The sequence below is a fragment of the Pseudophryne corroboree genome, chromosome 7 (assembly GCF_028390025.1).
Source record: "Pseudophryne corroboree isolate aPseCor3 chromosome 7, aPseCor3.hap2, whole genome shotgun sequence".
In the NCBI taxonomy this organism is placed as follows: Eukaryota; Metazoa; Chordata; class Amphibia; order Anura; family Myobatrachidae; genus Pseudophryne; species Pseudophryne corroboree.
Window position 1 is genome coordinate 102,445,849 of NC_086450.1, and position 21,591 is coordinate 102,467,439.

At 48.0% G+C, this 21,591-nt stretch overlaps 1 protein-coding gene and 1 long non-coding RNA gene across 5 annotated transcripts in view; one reads left to right on the forward strand and one right to left on the reverse strand.

Annotated features, from left to right (window-relative positions):
• The window catches only part of MYO3B (myosin IIIB), a 625,340-nt gene that overhangs the window by 219,401 nt on the left and 384,348 nt on the right, over positions 1-21,591 (reverse strand). For all 4 annotated transcript variants that reach the window (XM_063933501.1, XM_063933502.1, XM_063933503.1 and 1 more), the window contains exon 18: positions 11,740-11,945. In XM_063933501.1, the coding sequence (XP_063789571.1) occupies positions 11,740-11,945 (206 nt within the window). The remainder of the gene's footprint in view (positions 1-11,739; positions 11,946-21,591) is intronic.
• Positions 501-19,732, forward strand: LOC134944707 (uncharacterized). The gene is made up of 4 exons (XR_010181924.1): positions 501-991; positions 11,748-11,938; positions 18,778-18,863; positions 18,947-19,732. It is a non-coding gene; the product is annotated as an uncharacterized LOC134944707 (long non-coding RNA).

The window sequence follows — 21,591 nt, forward strand, 5'->3', positions numbered from 1 at the left end:
CATTGTGCGGAGGTAGTCTAGGGGGTAGTACTGTGATTTAGGGGGAGATGTACTAAGCAGTGAAAGTAGAGGAGAAGTTGCCCATGGCAACCAAACAGCTGCTCTGTATCATTTTATGGTATGCAAATGATAAATGTTACTTCAGTGCTGATTGGTTGCCATGGGCAACCTCTCCAATGCTCATTTCTCCACCCTTTTCACTGCTTAGTACATCAGTCCCATAGTGTGGAGATGTAGTGTGGGAAGGTAGTGCTGTGAAATACAGATGTAGCCATGTTCATCTTACTGCAGTGCGGCATGTTGTATCACACACTCTGCTTGCCCAGATAGAGGCAACTCTTCCTAACAGAGCAAGTTACTGTAGAGAGGTGAAAGAAAGAATAGACACATTTCGGTAAGTGTAAGCAATTCATGTATAATGATAGCTCAGTAATGCATAGACCAGAGCCGGCGCTAACCGCTCAGCAGCTCCTGCAAGGCAGGGAGGCGCAGGTCGGAAGAGGCGCTCTCCCCGCTCTGCTGTTGCTGACAGACGCAGGCAACATGAAGTGCGGCTCCGGCTCCCTCCCTCCGGTTTCCACCACCTCCTCATGGGCCGTGGCTAGGGGGGCATGTCACCTGTGCGCCTGATAGGAGAGGGCGCCGATCCCCCCTAACGCTCCCCTCCCTATGCAGTAGCCGTCGGCATCGAGATGAAACTGAACAAAAACTACATCTCCCAGCAGCCCTTGCTGCCGGGAGCTGTAGTTTACTTTCAGTTTCATCTTGCAGTGATAAGCTGAACAGGATTGAGGGGGCAGAGGTAGGGGACAATTTACCCCAGCCTTTCACCACCCCCCTCTCCCCCCCACTGCACTCTAAACTAAGAAGTTACCCGACGTCCGAAAAGGGGCGGGGCTAGATGGCACTGTACTACACAGTGCCTTGCCACTACCAGTTGCCAGCAGCATGGGAGAATGGAGGGGATGTGAGCAGCAGCATGGCCAAAACAGTGAGTGTGACTCAGGGAAGGGCACTGTGTGTGTGTGACTGCTATATGTGTGTGTAAATGTTTGCTTGTGTGTGACTGTATGTGAATAGGTGTGTGACTACATAGCTGTATGTGTGCTGGTATGTCACTGTATGTATATGTGTCACTATATATGTATTTATACAGGTGTGTGATTATATGTATGTATGTGAGAGAATGTATGTGTGCGTGTATGTTTTTAGGTGTGTGACAGCATGTATTTGTATAGGTGTGTGATTTCATGTATGTATCAATGTACGGGTTATTATTGTATACCCCTTTTACGCCGCCAGCTGTAACACGGGTTATTGGACATTAGCACGCATAACCCATGTTGCTGGTTGCTGTAAAAGGGCCCAGTTGGAATAATCCGGGTCGATTGACCTGGTATTCCAACTCCAGGTAGCTTGCAGGGTTGAACACGGGTTCAACCCGGCAAGCTGTGCTGTGCAAACTGGGAGCCGGGTCGATGCAACCCGGTTCCTGTTCACAGTGTATGTACAGGCAGCGCTTGGAGATCATGCGATCTCCAAGTGCCGCCCCCGCTGCGTCACCAGCAATGTCACCAATCCGGCAATATGCCAAGTTGGAATCTGCGGTGGGATAAGGGCCTGAGGCGGGTCGCACCCGGGAAGCATCCGTGTCAGGCTCCCAGGTGTGATCCACCTCAGATGATATAACAGAGGTATTATTTTATCTTTATCTGTAGCCCAAATAAATAAAAAAATACAAGTAAAAAGTGTGAAAATGCCTAGCTATCCCCTTTGTCCTTGTGGAGTTATATATATATGCATAACAAGTTAATGGCTTACCCCGGGTGACAAAACTCCTGGTTTCGGGCCTGCCCTCCTCCCCACTGCACTTTAGGCAGCGGTGCCAGCAGCACTCTCCCGCACAGAGCCGGTGCTCTCCAGCTCAGCACCGTGAAGCGCGGCTCCGGCTTGGTCCCTCCGGCTCCCTCCCTCCTCCCCACTGCACTTTAGGCAGCGGGGCCGGCAGCACTCTCCACGGATCTGTGTGAGGTATGTACCGCACACCATCTCTATCTCCCCTCCGGTTTACTTAAGTGTAAGGTTCATTAATTGTTGCACTACTTCTGTGGGCATTCTATGTGGCACTAGTACTGTGGGCGCTTTGTGGATCACTACTGCTGTGGGCATTATGTGTGGCACGTCTACTGTGAGTGCTCTGTGGGGCACTACTGCTTTGGGCGCTCTGTGTGGCACAACTACTGTGGGCGCTCTGTGGCACGACTACTGTGAGCGTTATTTGTGGCACAACAACTGTAGGCGTTCTGTGTGGCATGACTACTGTGGGCTCTCGGTGTGGCACGACTACTGTGGGCATTCTGTGTGGCACTACTACTGTGGGCGTTCTGTGTGGCACAACTACTGTGGGCGTTCTGTGTGGCACAACTACTGTGGGCGGCGTTCTGTGTGGCACAACTACTGTGGGCGTTCTGTGTGGCACTACTGCTGTGGGCATTGTGTGTTAGGCACGTTATCATTGTGGGCATTTTGTGTGGCACTACTACTGTGGGTGTTATTTGTATAAGGGACACTACTGTGGGTATTGTGTATAAGGAGCACTATCGGGTGCAATATGAATCAGGCACTACGTGTGGTATAATGTGAATACGATTGTGATACTGTGTGGCGTAATTTGAATTGGGGATACTATTATGTGGCCACGCCCCTTCCATATGAGACCACGCCCCTTTGGTGGGCACTGTCCCTTTATTCCATATGGGAGGGAGGGCGCAAATTTATTGTTTGCAGGAGGGCGCCGGACACCCTAGCACCAGCCCTGGCATAGACAATGATAACTATTAACAGCAAGACATGCTTGTCCTTGTTCTTTCACTTTTGCAATAAGGTTTTCTTCAGTCTAGATATTTACAATCAGCATTTGCAACCCTTGCACGAGCGGCATGCATGAAAGCCTGAGTTTTTTTATTTGTTCTTCTCAATTTAATCTTAGAAACGTCTTCTGTTCATCCCAATCATTCCTGAGTCCTATTTCTGCAGATTGGGCCTTGTGTAACACTTGGCACAAATTATTTGCAATGCTCAGTTAAAAGCTGTGAAATGTTTTCTTTAAGTGAAATATTGGGAATAGATAAATACATTAGCCAGCGATGCATGACATTCTTCAAATATTCAGAAGAGCAGATCAAATGCTAAACAGATTGGCACCTCTTTGTTCATATTCAAAAACCCATTAGGCAAGAATGAACAAGAGCCACAGCCTTATGGTAAATCTGAGGATATGAAAGATCCTTAAGCCTGAAACTTAATTGCTACTTTGATCCTTTTTAGTTCTGTACAAACAAAATAGATGAGTTAGCAGTTTTTCCCCCGGTCTCCTTAAACAATGCTTATTTGACAGTTGCATTTTAGCAACTACTAATACGACATCTGAGGCTAGGCTAGGACAGTATAAAGAAAATCAATGTTTATCAGGCAGGGATGAAACAGAGTATTTACTTCACTGTCCGTCTGGTGGCTCGTATGTCTTGTGTGCTATCATTTCCAGGTGGCTGTTTTATGTCTGGAACTAACCTGCTTCAAGCCAGCCGTACAACTTCAGCAATAAGTAGAGATGGGTAAAGCTGATAATGCATCAGTAGCCACAGACGCTTTCCCTGCCAACACCTACAGTCATTATTCTGCTATGTTATTTATTTCATCCCCACTCCCCTTAGATTGTAAGCTCATGTGGGCAGGGCCACCTTTACCTTCTGCATACCTCCCAACATTTCTTCTTTATAAAGCGGGACACTCCCGGACAAGGGGTGTGGCCTAAGAAAAAGGGGCGTGGCTTCGCTGGAGGATCCGCGATCGCGAGCCACGCCCCCGTTTTCATCACTGAGGGGGCATGCCCAGCGCTCTGTGAGCCGCTGGCATGCCCCCTCTCCCTCTGACTTCAATGAATAGACGCTGTGCGCTCACCGCTGCTCTGCTAAGCAGGGCAGCGACAGACAGAGCCTCCCAACTGCCCCCCCCCCCCACCGCGGGACACTGCGGCCCGCGGGTGGGACAGCGGGACAGTCCCCAAAAAACGGGACTGTCCTGCGAAAATCGGGACAGTTGGGAGGTATGCTTCTGTTCTTTGGGGTAATTCAGAGTTGATTGCAGTAGCAAATTTGTTAGCAGTTGGGCAAAACCATGGGGGTCATTCCAAGTTGATCGCAGCAGGATTTTTGTTAGCAATTGGGCAAAACCATGGCCCTCATTCCGAGTTGTTCGCTCGCAAGCTGCTTTTAGCAGCTTTACACACGCTAAGCCGCCACCTACTGGGAGTGAATCTTAGCTTCTTAAAATTGCGACCGAAAGATTCTCAAAATTGCGACCACACACCTCTTAGCAGTTTCTGAGTAGCTCCAGACTTACTCGGCATCTGCGATCAGTTCAGTGCTTGTCGTTCCTGGTTTGACGTCACAAACACACCCAGCGTTCGCCCAGACACTCCTCCGTTTCTCCAGCCACTCCCGCGTTTTTCCCAGAAACGGTAGCGTTTTTTCGCACACACCCATAAAATGGCCTGTTTCCGCCCAGAAACACCCACTTCCTGTCAATCACATTACGATCACCAGAACGAAGAAAAAACCGTGAGTAAAATTCCTAACTGCATAGTAAATTTACTTGGCGCAGTCGCACTGCGGACATTGCGCATGCGCATTCGCGACTAATCGCTCCGTTGCGAAAAAAAAATAACGAGCGAACAACTCGGAATGACCCCCAATGTGCACTGCAGGGGAGGCAGATATAACATGTGCAGAGAGAGTTAAGGTGCATACACACGGAGAGATTTTGGCTATGAGAGATTTTGACTGAGAGATTTCCCTTGAACTGGCAGTCGGAGATTTTGACTAACTTTTCCAGCAATTTTGTCTAACTATGCAAGAGATTTTGGCTATGGGAGATTTTGACTATCTCATTTAAATAAGGGGATAAGTGGGGGAGTGTCATATATAGGATGATTTTACAGGGTGGCTGGTATTTAAATAGCTAAAAGTAAAAAAAAAAATTGCCTGGGGTCCCCCCTCCTATGTATAACCAGCCTCGGGCTCTTTGAGCCGGTCCTGGTTGTTAAAATACAGAGGAAAAAATGCGTAGGGTTCCCCCGTATTTAGACAACCAGCACCGGGCTCTGCGTCCGGTCCTGGTTTAAAAAATACGGGGGACAAAAGACATAGGGATCCCCAGTATTTTTAAAACCAGCACCGGGCTCCACTAGCCAGGGACATAATGCCACAACCGGGGGGACACTTTTATATTGGTCCCTGCGGCCGTGCCATTACTAGTCACCCCTGGCCGGGGTACCCTGGAGGAGTGGGGACCCCTTAAATCAAGGGGTCCCCCCCCTCCAGCCACCCAAGGGCCAGGGGTGAAGCCCGAGGCTGTCCCCCCCATCCGTGGGCGGTGGATGGGAGGCTGATAGCCTTTCAAAATTACATAAAAAGAATATTGTCTTTTGCTGTGGAACTACAAGTCCCAGCAAGCCTCCACCGCATGCTGGTACTTGGAGAACCACAAGTACCAGCATGCGGGGGGGGGGGGAAACGGGCCCGCTGGTACCTGTAGTTCCACAGCAAAAGAAATACCCAAAAAAAGACACAACTCACACACCGTGAAAGTAAAAATTTATTTAAAACACACACACTCACTCACACATACTTACCTACATCCCACGCCGCCAATCACGTCCCCTTGTCCAGTAGAATCCAATAGGGGTACCTGTAAAAAAATAAAAAAGTACTCACGTAATATCCTGTGAAGTTCGGACCTCTTCACCTCCCCATAGACAGACGGACAGATCACCCCCCCCTCCATTGACAGACAGTACTGCACCATCATGCCCCCCCCCCCCCCCCCCCATATAGACTGGCAGGACAACAGCACCTCTCCCCCACCACACACAGCAGGATAGCACCATCACCCCCCCCCCCCTCCCCTCCATGGAATGGACAGCACAATCATTCCCCCCCCCCCCCCCCTTCCCATAGACTGACAGTGCTGCTCACCTCAGCATGTCAGCGGCTCTCACCTCAGGGTTGAAGCTAGATCCAAGTGGGCTAAGGGACGGAGGCTCATCAGCCTGAGAGGAGCTGCTCTCCGGACTACACGCCGTCCCACTGTGCCACCTACCCTGGACCTGCACCGCCCGGCTACACGGACACTCGGCGCCAACTTCCCCCTCCCGGACCTGACATTAATGTGCGGCGCACGTGCCCGAGCCCTCCCCCCCGGGACCGGACGCTACAGAGCGGCATCTCCCCCCTCTCCCCACCTCCCAAACAGAGAATAGCAGTATTCATACTCACGTACTTGGAGCTCCTGTGCTGAAGGTTGATGTGCTGCTGGCTCTTCCCTCTTCAGCCTCCGCTCAGGTAATAATAGTGGCTTTGCTTCATGAGATCGCTGTCGCTGCTAAAAATTGACTTGCCTGCAGAGTCTATTTTTAGCAGTGATAGCGATCTGGCGGGGACGCGCATCGCTATCGCTGCCTGTGTACACACAGAGCGATATGGACTAACTTTCTGAGCGATTTTGACTATATAGTCAAAATCGCTCAGTTATATCGCTCCGTGTGTATGCACCTTTAGATTTGGGTGGGGTGTGTTCAATCTGCAATCTAATTTGCAGTGTAAAAATAAAGCAGCCAGTATTTACCCTGCACAGAAATAAAATAACCCACCCAAATCTAACTCTTTCTGCACATGTTATATCTGCCTCCCCTGCAGTGCACATGGTTTTGCCCAATTGCTATCAAAACTCCTGCTGCGATCCACTTGGAATTACCCCCTATGGCCCTCATTCCGAGCTGTTCGCTCGGTAGCTGCTTTTAGCAGCATTGCACACGCTAGGCCGCCGCCCTCTGGGAGTGTATCTTAGCTTAGCAGAATATCGAACGAAAGATTAGCAGAATTGCTACTAAATAATTCCTTGCAGTTTCTGAGTAGCACCAGACCTATTCACAGATTGCGATCAGCTCAGTCCGTTTAGTTTCTGGTTTGACGTCACAAACACGCCCTACGTTCGGCCAGCCACTCCCCCGTTTCTCCAGACACTCCCGCGTTTTTGCCTGACACGCCTGCATTTTTTAGCACACTCCCGGAAAACGCTCAGTTACCACCCAGAAACGCCCCTTTTCTGTCAATCATTCACCGATCAGCAGAGCGACTGAAAAGCGCCGCAGGATCCACAGCAAATCTGCTAAGTTTTTAGTTAAATAACTAAGCGCATGCGCCCTGCGTGCCTTGCGCATGCGCAATTAGCAACAAATCGCAGCATAGCGAAAATCGGCAACGAGCGAACAACTCGGAATGACCCCCCATGTGCACTGCAGGTGGGGCAGATATACCATTTGCAGACAGAGTTAGATTTGGGTGGGTTATATTGTTTCTGTGCAGAGTAAATACTGGCTGCTTTATGTTTACACTGCAGTTTAGGTTTCAGTTTGAACACACCCCACCCAAATCTAACTCTCTCTGCACATGTTATATCTGCCCCCCCCCCCCCCCCCCCTGCAGTGCACATGGGGGGTCATTCCGAGTTGATCGCTCGCTAGCAGTTATTAGCAGCCGTGCAAACGCATAGCCGCCGCCCCCTGGGGAGTGTATTTTCGCTTTGCAGAAGTGTGAACGCCTGTGCAGCAGAGCGCCTGCAAAATCTTTTTGTGCAAAACAAGACCAGCCCTGTAGTTACTCTTCCTGTGCGTTGGTTCTAACGACGGATAAACGGCTTTTGACGTCACACACCCGCCCAGCGAACGCCCAGCCACGTCTGCGTTTTTTCTGCCACACCTGCGTTTTTCTAAGCACGTCCCTGAAAACGGTCAGTTGACACCCATAAACGCCCACTTCACGTCAATCTTCCTGCGTTCGGCCATGCGACTGGAATGTTCGTTACACTCTGTGCAAACCCACGATGCTCATTGTACCCGTACGATGCGCCTGCGATTTGTAGCCTGATCGCTGCACTGCGAACAACGGCAGCTAGCATTCAACTCAGAATGACCCCATGGTTTTGCCCAACTGCTAACAAATTTGCTGCTGGGATCAACTCTGAATTAGGCCCTTTTGTCCTTTTGTGTAATGTACTTCTAGCAATCACTGCGTAATATGTCAGGTTTTCTTTTCTTTTTCTTTTTTTTAAAGACTTTAGCCCTTGGAGAGCGATAAATTGCACAGTGATAGTACCAACCAATCAGCTCCTGTTATTTTTCAAACACAGCCTGCATCATGGCAGTTAGGAGCTGATTGGTTGGTACTTTATCACCGTGCAATTTATCACTCTCCAAGGCTTGATAAATCAGGGTCATTATCAGGCGGTACAATAAACATAGCAATATCATACAGAAATAAACAAATATGTTAAACATCCATGTATCAAAAGAGAATAGAAACTATAACAAGTAAAACGGTGGATGGTATAAAGGAAACAAAGTACATTTAAAGACAGGCCCAACAAAACTGTTTAAAGTTGTACCAAATTTCTTATGATTGATGAACCAGGAAGCGGAGTGGCAATCCGCAGGAGGGGGAAGGAACTAGGAAATGGGGGGTGGGGGGGGGGGGGGGGGGGGGTGAGGGGTATCCAGATGGATAGAGCCAGTGGCCCCTGGGCTGCAGCTCACACCACATCATGCAGGGGGGAGTGGGTTAGCACGTATGAACATACATGCGGGGATGTATGTAACATATGTTATGGCTGCAGGCAGGGCCGTTTCTAGACAATTTGGCTCCCAGTGCGAGATTTCAAAATGCGCCCCCCCCCCCCCCCCCCCCCCATTGCTCTATAAAAAAAAAAAAATGTGCCCCCCCCCCCCCATATAGCCATAAAAAGAAAAAGCATGCGCGCGCCATAGGCGCGCGCGCTCCCGACAAGGGTGTGTGGCCTGATTAAAATGGGCGTGGTCTCATTAAAGTGGGCATGGCCTCATCTGATATCATCACACCCACCACAGTGGGGAAAAAATAAAAATAAAAAAGTCCCCTTTTTACACATTACAGCAGGCAAGTGTCCCCATATTACACAGCGCGGCAGGCAGGTGTCCCCATTTTACACAGCGCGGCAGGCAGGTGTCCCCATTTTACACAGCGCGGAAGGCTGGTATCCCCATTTTACACAGTACGCAGGCAGGTATCCCCATTTTACACAGTACGCAGGCAGGTGCCCCCATTTTACACAGTACGCAGGCAGGTATCCCCATTTTACAAAGTACAGCAGGCAGGTATCCCCATTTTACACAGCACGGCAGGCAGATATCCCCATTTTACACAGCACGGCAGGCAGATATCCCCATTTTACACAGTACGCAGGCAGGTGCCCCCATATTACACAGTACGCAGGCAGGTGCCCCCATATTACACAGTGTGGCAGGCAGGTGCCCCCATATTACACAGTGTTGCAGGCAGGTGCCCCCATATTACACAGTACGCAGGCAGGTGCCCCCATATTACACAGTGTGGCAGGCAGGTGCCCCCATATTACACAGTACGCAGGCAGGTGCCCCCATATTACACAGTGTGGCAGGCAGGTGCCCCCATATTACACAGTACGCAGGCAGGTGCCCCCATATTACACAGTACGCAGGCAGATGCCCCCATATTACACAGTACGCAGGCAGGTGCCCCCATATTACACAGTACGCAGGCAGGTGCCCCCATATTACACAGTGTGGCAGGCAGGTATCCCCATAGGCAGGTGCCCCCATATTACACAGTGTGGCAGGCAGGTATCCCCATAGGCAGGTGCCCCCATATTACACAGTGTGGCATGCAGGTATCCCCATAGGCAGGTGCCCCCATATTACACAGTGTGGCAGGCAGGTATCCCCATAAGCAGGTGCCCCTATTTTACACAGTGCGGCAGCGGCAGGCAGGTTTCAAGCTGAGGAGAAGGAAGGGGGAGAGGGGGGGGGGGAGAGAGAGAATACTTACGTCTTCCCGCTCTTCGGTCCCGCCGCCTCACGTCCCTCGCGCCGGCCGCCTCCTCCTTCTTCTTGCTTCTCCTTCTCGCCTCTCCCGAGCGCTCCTGCTCGGGGGGCGGGGCTTTGCGGAATGACGCGTTTGCGTCGTGACGTCACGACGCAACGCGTCATTCCTCGAAACTCCGCCCCCCGAGCAGGAGCGCTCGGGAGAGGCGAGAAGGAGTAACATAGTGCCGCGGCGGGCGCCCCGTGCGGTTGCACGGCTCGCCCGCCCCTAGAAACGGCACTGGCTGCAGGTCCCAAGGATCGACAGCGCTGCGTGTTGTCTTACAGCCACGGCTGAACTCGGGACTCAGCATTCGACATAATTCCTCCACTCTCCTGCTAATCCCGCCCCCAGGCTTCCACTGGCTAGTGGGGCAGGCTTTGAAGGAGAATGGAGCCGAATGCAGTGTCCTAGGAATGCAGCCCAGCCAACCCCAGGTACTTGCAGCCAGCACATATGTTCCATACATCCCTGCATGTATGTTCATATGTGCTAACCCGCTCCCTCCTGCACAATGTGGTGTGAGCACGGGGTCCACCTCCTCCTTTATGGATCAGGTTCCAGACTGTGCACTAGTTATACATATGTTACCTTATACTTCACAGGACTATGGTGTATTTTCTAAAGTGCACTGCTGTTATTAATCTGGTACATTATCATGCATGCACTATATATATATCAAGAGACCCAGACCATGCACTAACTAATGGTTTGCCAAGTCTCTATGGGAGCTGGCCACACCCCTAAACATGGGCCCATTCCTCTGCATTCCCACAGTGGGCCCTTCATGCTACAGTCCAACACTGATTACAACCGTATCGGCATAATGTCGCCAGCATTCTCCCTTTGGCATATTCACCTACTGTAAACATATTGATTGTTGATGAAAGGTATTAATCCTTACATTGATTTGGAACAAAGTAATGTTAGATTCCACAAGACAGGCAAATACACATTGTTGGCCCATTATTTAAGTTTCATTTCTCAGCAGAACCTGAGACGTTGATTTACGGCATGCAAAACAGCCAAGGCGCCTCTTTTAATCCTCTTTAATGACGTAGCTATTTCCACTCGCAAAAAAATGATTTTGAAAATTTGGCGAGGAGAAATTCAGTGTGATTCACAAATGTATTTCTGTTTTCAGATAAACAGGCAAAGGTTTCATACATCTCTAACACAGGAAAGAAATATAGGCACACCAAAGTCTTACCAAGTCCCAAGTAGCCAGTAATTCTTATCTGTCCTGTACAAAAGGAGTCCTCGGTCTAAATGAAAAATGTTCCTCAGTTCCCTGCTCCTAACAGCATGGTAATGGATTAAAGCAGGCATGTCCAAACTGCGGCCCTCCAGCTGTTGTGAAACTACATATCCCAGCATGCCCTGACACAGTTTTGCTGTCAGAGAATGCTAAAGCTGTATCAGGGCATGCTGGGATATGTAGTTTCTCAACAACTGGAGGGCCACAGTTTGGACATGCCTGGATTAAAGGGTCTGTAACTATGAATGCAGCTTTGCTGTCTGTTTATGCCATCATACTTATACTTTCTGATGTTTTAAATTAACTAATTAATTTTTACAGATTACTGTAGACTTTCTAAAGTAGGAATAAATGGAACAATTAGTATACCAATAAACACTACCGCACTGCAGGTACAATGCTAATGGGACTGTGTTGAAAACCCACTAAATTAAATATAGACTGAAATATAACATTATCTTTGGACAAATAATACATTTTTTTTTTAACCTTTTTAGGAAGTCCTCAAATAAGATACGATGAGAATATCCCTGCCGCCGGATGCTGACGGTTTCCAGAATTCCTGTATAGCGTAACTGCATGAGCACCCTCTCCCGAGAGAACCTCATTGCCTCTTGATCATCATTTGGCTTAATGCAGCGGACAAAGTGAGGCTGCCCAACCACCATTTTGGATAATAGGTCCATGAGTGAGTACTATACAAGAAATATAATTACACATTAAAAACACGGGCAATAAAATCCATTGAGCAAAGCTTACAGCACTTTCACTAGAGATGAGCGGGTCCGGTTCTCCGTGTTTGATTACTATTCCTGACTCATACACATATTGTGCGACACTGTGGGTGAAGGTGGTACCACAATAATATATTTTTGTACTCATCTCATACACGTATTGTGCGACACTGTAGGTGAAATTTAACCATAGCGTTACATTATTTTCTCTATCGTCCTAGTGGATGCTGGGGTTCCTGAAAGGACCATGGGGAATAGCGGCTCCGCAGGAGACAGGGCACAAAAAGTAAAGCTTTAGGATCAGGTGGTGTGCACTGGCTCCTCCCCCTATGACCCTCCTCCAAGCCAGTTAGATTTTTGTGCCCGGCCGAGAAGGGTGCAATCTAGGTGGCTCTCCTAAAGAGCTGCTTAGGAAAGTTTAGCTTAGGTTTTTTATTTTACAGTGAGTCCTGCTGGCAACAGGATCACTGCAACGAGGGACTTAGGGGAGAAGAAGTGAACTCACCTGCGTGCAGGATGGATTGGCTTCTTGGCTACTGGACATCAGCTCCAGAGGGACGATCACAGGTACAGCCTGGATGGTCACCGGAGCCTTGCCGCCGGCCCCCTTGCAGATGCTGAAGTAAGAAGAGGTCCAGAATCGGCGGCAGAAGACTCCTCAGTCTTCTAAAGGTAGCGCACAGCACTGCAGCTGTGCGCCATTTTCCTCTCAGCACACTTCACACGGCAGTCACTGAGGGTGCAGGGCGCTGGGAGGGGGGCGCCCTGGGAGGCAAATGAATACCTATTTTGGCTAAAAATACCTCACATATAGCCTCCGGAGGCTATATGGAGATATTTAACCCCTGCCAGAATCCGTTAAGAGCGGGAGACGAGGCCGCCGAAAAAGGGGCGGGGCCTATCTCCTCAGCACACAGCGCCATTTTCCCTCACAGAAAGGCTGGAGGGAAGGCTCCCAGGCTCTCCCCTGCACTGCACTACAGAAACAGGGTTAAAACAGAGAGGGGGGGCACTAATTTGGCGATATGCTTATATATATATTAAGATGCTATAAGGGAAAACACTTATATAAGGTTGTCCCTATATAATTATAGCGTTTTTGGTGTGTGCTGGCAAACTCTCCCTCTGTCTCTCCAAAGGGCTAGTGGGTCCTGTCCTCTATCAGAGCATTCCCTGTGTGTGTGCTGTGTGTCGGTACGTGTGTGTCGACAGGTAGGAGGACGATGTTGGTGAGGAGGCGGAGCAATTGCCTGTAATGGTGATGTCACTCTCTAGGGAGTCGACACCGGAATGGATGGCTTATTTAGGAAATTACGTGATAATGTCAACACGCTGCAAGGTCGGTTGACGACATGAGACGGCCGACAAACAATTAGTACGGTCCAGACGTCTCAAAAACACCGTCAAGGGTTTTAAAACGCCCGTTTACTTTAGTCGGTCGACACAGACACAGACAGGGACACTGAATCCAGTGTCGACGGTGAATAAACAAACGTATTCCTTATTAGGGCCACACGTTAAAGGCAATGAAGGAGGTGTTACGTATTTCTGATACTACAAGTACCACAAAAGAGGGTATTATGTGGGATGTGAAAAAACTACCATAGTTTTTCCTGAATCAGATAAATTAAATAAAGTGTGTGATGATGCGTGGGTTCCCCCCGATAGAAAATTATGGGCGGTATACCCTTTCCCGCCAGAAGTTAGGGCGCGTTGGGAAACACCCTTTAAGGTGGATAAGGCGCTCACACGCTTATCAAAACAAGTGGCGGTACCGTCTATAGATAGGGCCGTCCTCAAGGACCAGCTGACAAGGCTGGAAAATATAATAAAAAGTATATACACACATACTGGTGTTATACTGCGGCCAGCGATCGCCTCAGCCTGGATGTGCAGAGCTAGGGTGGCTTGGTCGGATTCCCTGACTAAAAATATTGATACCCTTGACAGGGACAGTATTTTATTGACTATAGAGCATTTCTATATATGCGAGATGCACAGAGGGATATTTGCACTCTGGCATCATGAATAAACGCGATGTCCATAACTGCCAGAAGATGTTATGGACACGACAGTGGTCAGGTGATGCAGATTCCAAACGGCACAGTATGGCCGTATACAGGAAGAGGACTTGTTTGGGGTCGGTCCATCGGACCTGGTGGTCACGGCAACTGCTGGAAAATCCACCGTTTTTTTTACCCTAAGTCACATCTCTGCAGAAAAAGACACCGTCTTTTCAGCCTCAGTCCTCTCGTCCCTATAAGATCATATCTGCCCAGGGATAGAGGAAAGGGAAGAAGACTGCAGCAGGCAGCCCATTCCCAGGAACAGAAGCGTTCCACCGCGTCTGACAAGTTCTCAGCATGGCGCTGAGACCGTACAGGACCCCTGGATCCTACAAGTAGTATCCCGGGGGTACAGATGGGAATGTCGAGACGTTTCCCCTTCGCAGGCTCCTGAAGTCTGCTTTACCAAGTCTCCCTCCGACAAGGAGGTAGTATGGGAAAAAATTCACAAGCTGTATTCCCAGCAGGTGATAATTAAATTACCCCTCCTACTACAGAAAAGGGGTATTATTCCACACTATATTGTGGTACTGAAGCCAGAAGGCTAGGTGAGACTTATTCTAAAAATTTGTTTTTGAACACTTACAAAGGTTCAAATTAAGATGAAGTCACTCAGAGCAGTGATAACGAACCAGGAATAAGGGGACTATATAGTGTCCCGGGACATCAGGGATGCTTACCTCTATGTCCCAAATTTGCCCTTCTCACTAAGGGTACCTCAGGTTCGTGGTGCAGAACTGTCACTATCAGTTTCAGACGCTGCCGTTTGGATTGTCCACGGCACCCTGGGGTCTTTACCAAGGTAATGGCCGAATTGATGATTCTTCTTCGAAGAAAAGGCGTCTTAATTATCCCTTACTTGGACGATCTCCTGATAGGGGCATAGTCCAGGGAACAGTTGGAGGTCGGAGTAGCACTATCTCGGATACTGCTACAATCAGCACGGGTGGATTCTAAATATTCCAAAATCGCAGCTGATCCCGACGACACGTCTGCTGTGCCTAGGGATGATTCTGGACACAGTCCAGAAAAAGGTGTTTCTCCCGGAAGAGAAAGCCAGGGAGTTATCCGAGCAAGTCAGGAACCTCCTAAAAACAGTGCATGATTGCACAAGGGTCCTGGTAAAAATGGTGGCTTCCTACGAAGCAATTCCATTCGGCAGATTTCACGTAAGAACTTTTCAGTGGGATCTGCTGGACAAATGGTCCGGATCGCATCTTCAGATGCATCAGCGGATAACCCAATATCCAAGGACAAGGGTGTCTCTCCTGTGGTGGTTATAGAGTGCTCATCTTCTAGAGGGCAGCAGATTCGGCATTCAGGATTGGATGCTGGTAACCACGGAGCCCAGCCTGAGAGGCTGGGGAGCAGTCACACAAGGAAAAAATTTCCAGGGAGTGTGATCAAGTATGGAGACTTTTCTCCACATAAATATACTGGAGCTAAGGGTAAATTTATAATGCTCTAAGCTTAGCAAGACCTCTGCTTCAAGGTCAGCCGGTATTGATCCAGTGGGAAAAACATCACGGCAGTCGCCCACGTAAACAGACAGGGCGACACAAGAAGCAGGAGGGCAATGGCAGAAACTGCAAGGACTTTTCGCTGGGCGGAAAATCATGTGATAACACTGTCAGCAGTTTTTCATCCCGGGAATGGAAACTGGGAAACAGACTTCCTCAGCACGACCTCCACCCGGGAGAGTGGAAACTTCATTGAGAAGTTTTTTCCACATGATTGTAAACCGTTGGGAAATACCAAAGGTGGACATGATGGCGTCCCGTCTGAACAAAAAACGGGACAGGTATTGCGCCAGGTCAAGAGACCCTCAGGCAATAGATGTGGACGTTCTGGTAACACCGTGGGTGTACCAGTCGGTGTATGTGTTCCCTCCTCTGCTTCTCATACCTAAGGTGCTGAGAATTATAAGACGTAGAGGAGTAAGAACTATACTCATGGCTCCGGATTGGCCAAGAAGGACTTGGTACCCGGAACTTCAAGAGATGCTTACAGAGGTCTTATGGCCTCTGCCGCTAAGAAGGGACTTGCTTCAGCAAGTACCATGTCTGTTCCAAGACTTACCGCAGCTGCGTTTGTCGGCATGGCGATGGAAAGCCGGATCCTAAGGGAAAAAAGGCATTCCGGAAGAGGTCATTCCTACCCTGGTCAAAGCCAGAAAGGAGGTGACCGCACAACATTATCACCACGTGTGGCGAAAATATGTTGCGTGGTGTGAGGCCAGGAAGGCCCCACAAAGAAATTTCAACTCGGTCGTTTCCTGCATTTCCTGCAAACAGGAGTGTCTATGGGCCTCAAATTGGGGTCCATTAAGGTTCAAATTCGGCCCTGTAAATTTTCTTCCAGAAAGAATTGGCTTCAGTTCCTGAAGTCCAGAAGTTTGTCAAGGGAGTATTGCATATACAAACCCCTTTTTTGTGCCTCCAGTGGCACTGTGGGATCTCAACGTAGTTCTGGGATTCCTCAAATCACATTGGTTTAAAACCAGTCAAATATGTGGATTTGAAGCATCTCACATAAAAAGTGACCATGCTCTTGGCCCTGGCCTGGACCAGGCGAGTGTCAAATTGGTGGTTTTTTCTCAAAAAAGCCCATATCTGTTTGTCCATTCGGACAGGGCAGAGCTGCGGACTCGTCCCCAGTTCTCTCCCTAAGGTGGTGTCAGTGTTTCACCTGAACCAGCTTATTGTGGTGCCTTGCACCTACTAGGGACTTGGAGGACTCCAAGTTGCTAGGAGTTGTCAGGGCCCTGAAAATATGTTCCAGGACAGCTGGAGTCAGAAAATCTGACTCGCTGTTTATACTGTATGCACCCAACAAGTTGGGTGCGCCTGCTTCTAAGCAGGCGATTGCTCGTTGGATTTGTAACACAATTCAACTTGCACATTCTGAGGCAGGCCTGCCACAGTCTAAATCGGTTAAGGCCCATTCCACAAGGAAGGTGGGCTCATCTTGGGCGGCTGCCCGAGAGGTCTCGGCATTACAACTCTGCCGAGCAGCTACGTGGTCAGGGGAGAACACGTTTGTAAAATTCTACAAATTTGATATCCTGGCAAAAGAGGACCTGGAGTTCTCTCATTCGGTGCTGCAGAGTCATCCGCACTCTCCCGCCCGTTTGGGAGCTTTGGTATAATCCCCATGGTCCTTTCAGGAACCCCAGCATCCACTAGGACGATAGAGAAAATAAGAATTTACTTACCGATAATTCTATTTCTCGGAGTCCGTAGTGGATGCTGGGCGCCCATCCCAAGTGCGGATTATCTGCAATACTTGTACATAGTTACAAAAATCGGGTTATTATTGTTGTGAGCCATCTTTTCAGAGGCTCCGCTGTTATCATACTGTTAACTGGGTTTAGATCACAAGTTGTACGGTGTGATTGGTGTGGCTGGTATGAGTCTTACCCGGGATTCATAATTCCTCCCTTATTGTGTACGCTCGTCCGGGCACAGTACCTAACTGGCTTGGAGGAGGGTCATAGGGGGAGGAGCCAGTGCACACCACCTGATCCTAAAGCTTTACTTTTTGTGCCCTGTCTCCTGCGGAGCCGCTATTCCCCATGGTCCTTTCAGGAACCCCAGCATCCACTACGGACTCCGAGAAATAGAATTATCGGTAAGTAAATTCTTATTATCTCTCACTCATATATATACGTGTTGTGACACTTAAGGTTCATTGGGGTGTGTGCTGTACCCCACTTGGTTCGTGTTTGAAGATAGATAGATAGATAGATAGATAGATAGATAGATAGATAGATATAGAGGAGGAACAATTCAGAGAAGAGGCATAGATGGCCTAAGTCAGGGCATGTAAAATCAAAGAAGAAATAAAAGTCGGATTAGTAAAAGTCAGATTAGTGCAATATAACCAATAAAAATTGTTGTCCATGCAATAAATGCCCCCAATGATAATTAAAATTGTTTATATCACACAAACAAATGAAATTACTTACCAATACTTCCTTCCTTCCACTACATACATACTCTACCTCCCTTGGGCCTTTGGGGGTCATTCCGACCCGATCGCTCGCTGCAGTTTCTCACAGCACAGCGATCAGGTCGGAACTGCGCATGCGCCGGCACCGCAGTGCGTCGGCGCATGCCATCCGTCGTTGCCTAGCGATCGCCTCTGAGGCATAAGAGGTCGCTGGGCGGGAGGGGGCAGGACGGCGGCGCGGTCCGGCCAACGTAGGCATGGCCAAACCGTTGGGGGGGGGGGGGGGGCGGGCCGCGGCGGCTGCGTGGTCACACGCAGCCGCTGCGGGTCGGGGAGTGGCGAGTAGCTCCCGGCCAGCACTCTAAAGCTGCGCTGGTCGGGAGCTACTCTTGAAGTGCAAAGGCATCGCCGCTGTGCGATGCCTTTGCACTTCTGCGGGGGAAAGGATGGGGGGGTGGCACTGACATGCAGGGCGGACTAGCCCTGTGAACGTAGCCGTGCTAAATTTAGCACAGCTACGATCAACTTGGAATGACCCCCCTTGATCTAGGTATTGATCAAGATCTGAGTCAGACCATTTTTGCTGATTTGGGGTTTTGTTTTTGTTTTTCTTCATTTACAGAAACAGCTAAAATCACATGATTTGGCCTTTTTTTTTTATTCCTAGAGTACTATTAATCCCAATAACATTAACTTCCAGGCATTTCCATGTAATTTTGACCACAGTACAAACAATGAAAAATATACATTTTTAAATGCTGTAATCGTCTGTACAGATTATTTTCAGCCTCAGTGTAGGATCAGTTCCTGAAAGTTATGTTCAGCCTGGAGAAGGTAACCGCTTCATCCAGCTTTACGCAAGGTATGTAGTTCCATTTAAATGTTTTTGACCAATATACACAACTCATTTTTGTATTAATTCAACATATTTCCACTTTATTGCAGACATTGTGGCAGAAACGGAGTGCAATTGCGCCGAGTCCCGGATGCGGCTCCCTTATATGGAATTCAAAACCTGCAAAATCTGATGCTGAAAACAATATTGTCAAAATTGACTGGAAATGAATGTTATTGATGTTAATAATACTGTAGGAACTAAAACTGGCCAAAATTCTGTGATTTTTGCTGTTTTTATGATTTTTTCTAACAAAACAAAAAAATCAAAATCCAAAACTCACAAGCGCGGTTCTGGCTAAACCAAAACAGATCCAAAACATGAAGGCGATACAGATCCAAAACTCAAGATTTCGGCCGGCGCACATTTTTATGTTTTATACTTAACATAAATGTAGCCGCAAAAGGTCCTGATTTAGATTCGAGCATATATAGTGTTCCTTGAACCTTTAGCTTGCAATCTCATTTGAGAAGGGCCAACTTTACCTTCTGTGTCTTGTCATTGTATGCACTAGATTTGTATCATGATCCCCTCACTGCAGGGCTTGATTAAGGGGCACATGGGGTTTGGGCTGAAAATGTTAAAGGGACTATACTGAGAAGAGGAGGAGCTGTGACCAGTGCTTGTAGGTGTGGCCAGATACACCAGGGTATGTACATTCCCTATACCACCAGCCCCAATGTCTCCCTAAATAAAATAAAAAAAATTACATAATTTTGTAACGTAAACTAGAAATATAATTTTAAAATTTATGATGATGGGCTTATTTATATGTGGAGGCCTGGAACTATGGGTCTGGGACTCCAGGTCGACAACAAAAAGGTCGACACACCTTAGGCCGACACCAATTGGTCGACACACCTTAGGTCGACATGGACAAAAGGTCGTTAAGTATGAAAAGGTTCCAAAAAAAAAGAAAAAAATTGTGAAAAACTCATGTCGACCTTTTTCCATGTCGACCTTGTTCCTGTCGACCTTTTGTCCACGTCGACATAAGGTGTGTCGACAAATTGGCGTAGACCTAAGGTGTGTTGACCTTTTTGTTGTCGACCTGGAGTCCGGATACCGGAACTATAGCTCCATCTGCCCCATTGATAATCTATGCCTTCCTCAATGTTCAGTGCTGCGTTACAATACTGTATATATTGTTTCCTCTAGATGGCTCATCATTTATAAAATGAAAGATAATAATAATTATTATTATCATCATACTAATAAATCCATATGTTCTCCATTTGACTTTTGTGTCAATTTTGCACCAAAACAAATCTTGATGTCATGTAAATGCACTAATGTGCCCTAAGCATATATTTATTCAACAGAAAACAGTGGTTTGTGTGTTATTTGCATTTTAATATCTGTAAAATGATGCTAATTGTAAGGAACACTGAATTCATTTAATACATAAAACCAATATCCTTCTCAAATAAATTAGCATCACATAATATAAATGTTGGTATTTCTAAAGCTTGAGGGGATTTAATTAACTAAATTAAGCAATGCAATTTTTCCCTATGTGAAATTACATGTTTAGGCTGGAATTAATTAAATGACTTTAATATGACAACACATTCCATATTTAAATGCTTTATTTCTGTCTATGTGGCATCTTCATAACAAATAATGTGGGCTCTCGCAATAGAACGCAGCAAATTGTCAATTACTATAAAACATGTCGAAAACCAAAATCTTCTAAACCAGAAACAATTCCATCTTCTACTTACATAGTGGTACTTGGGGCCTGAGTCAGATCTGATCGCCGCTGTGCGTTTTCGCACAGCGGGCGATCAGATCCGAACTGTGCATGCGTATGCACTGCAATGCGCAGCTGCGCCGGACGGCTACAACGGGCACCGCCGGTCAACGATGGGATGGTGCGAATGATCCATTTGCACGGGTGTTCGCAAGGTAATTGACAGGAGGAAGCCGTTTGTGGGTGGCAACTGACCGTTTCAGGGAGTGTCCGTAAAAACGCTGACGGGCTCAAGCGTTTTGAGGGAGGTTGTGTGATATCAGCTCCGGCCCCGATCAGCAGGATTCAATCGCACTGGAAGAGTAAGTCCTGGGCTGCGCAGAGACTGCACAAAATCAGTTTGTGGAGCTCTGCTACACATGCGATCGCACACTTGCACAGCGAAAATACACTCCACCTGTAGGCGGCAACTATCTGCTCGCAGGACTGCAAAAAACGCAGCCCAGCGATCAGATCTGAATTAGGCCCTTGATCACTCAGAGCAAGCTCAATGGGTAAGTCCAGCCAAAAAGGCAAAAATGCAGTTTGGGTGAGTTTCATAAATGAAACAATAATAAAATATTATATACCTGGGGTCCAGCTTCCCCCCTGATTTGGCGGGCACCCTGATGTTGGTAGCACCGGGCAATGCTCTCCTCGCTCCTTTTTAGGTCAGTCTCTTCCAATACAGGCAGTGTGTTTTCAATCAACATTGTTGCAGATATGGATCAGGTGGAAGCTCAGAACCCAAGTAACATTGGCAATTAATGCTATGTGTAAGGAAATCTCATTCAACAACTAAATATGAAGCACTTTCCCTTTATCCTCCATCATAACAAATTATTTGAAGCTTTTATTCTTTTTTTACCCCCGGATGTAGCACTTTACTGGTGAATTCTGATGTTCATGCTTGCCGGCAGTTGTAAAACCGCCAACAATTCAATAGTGGATATTGGGACTTTG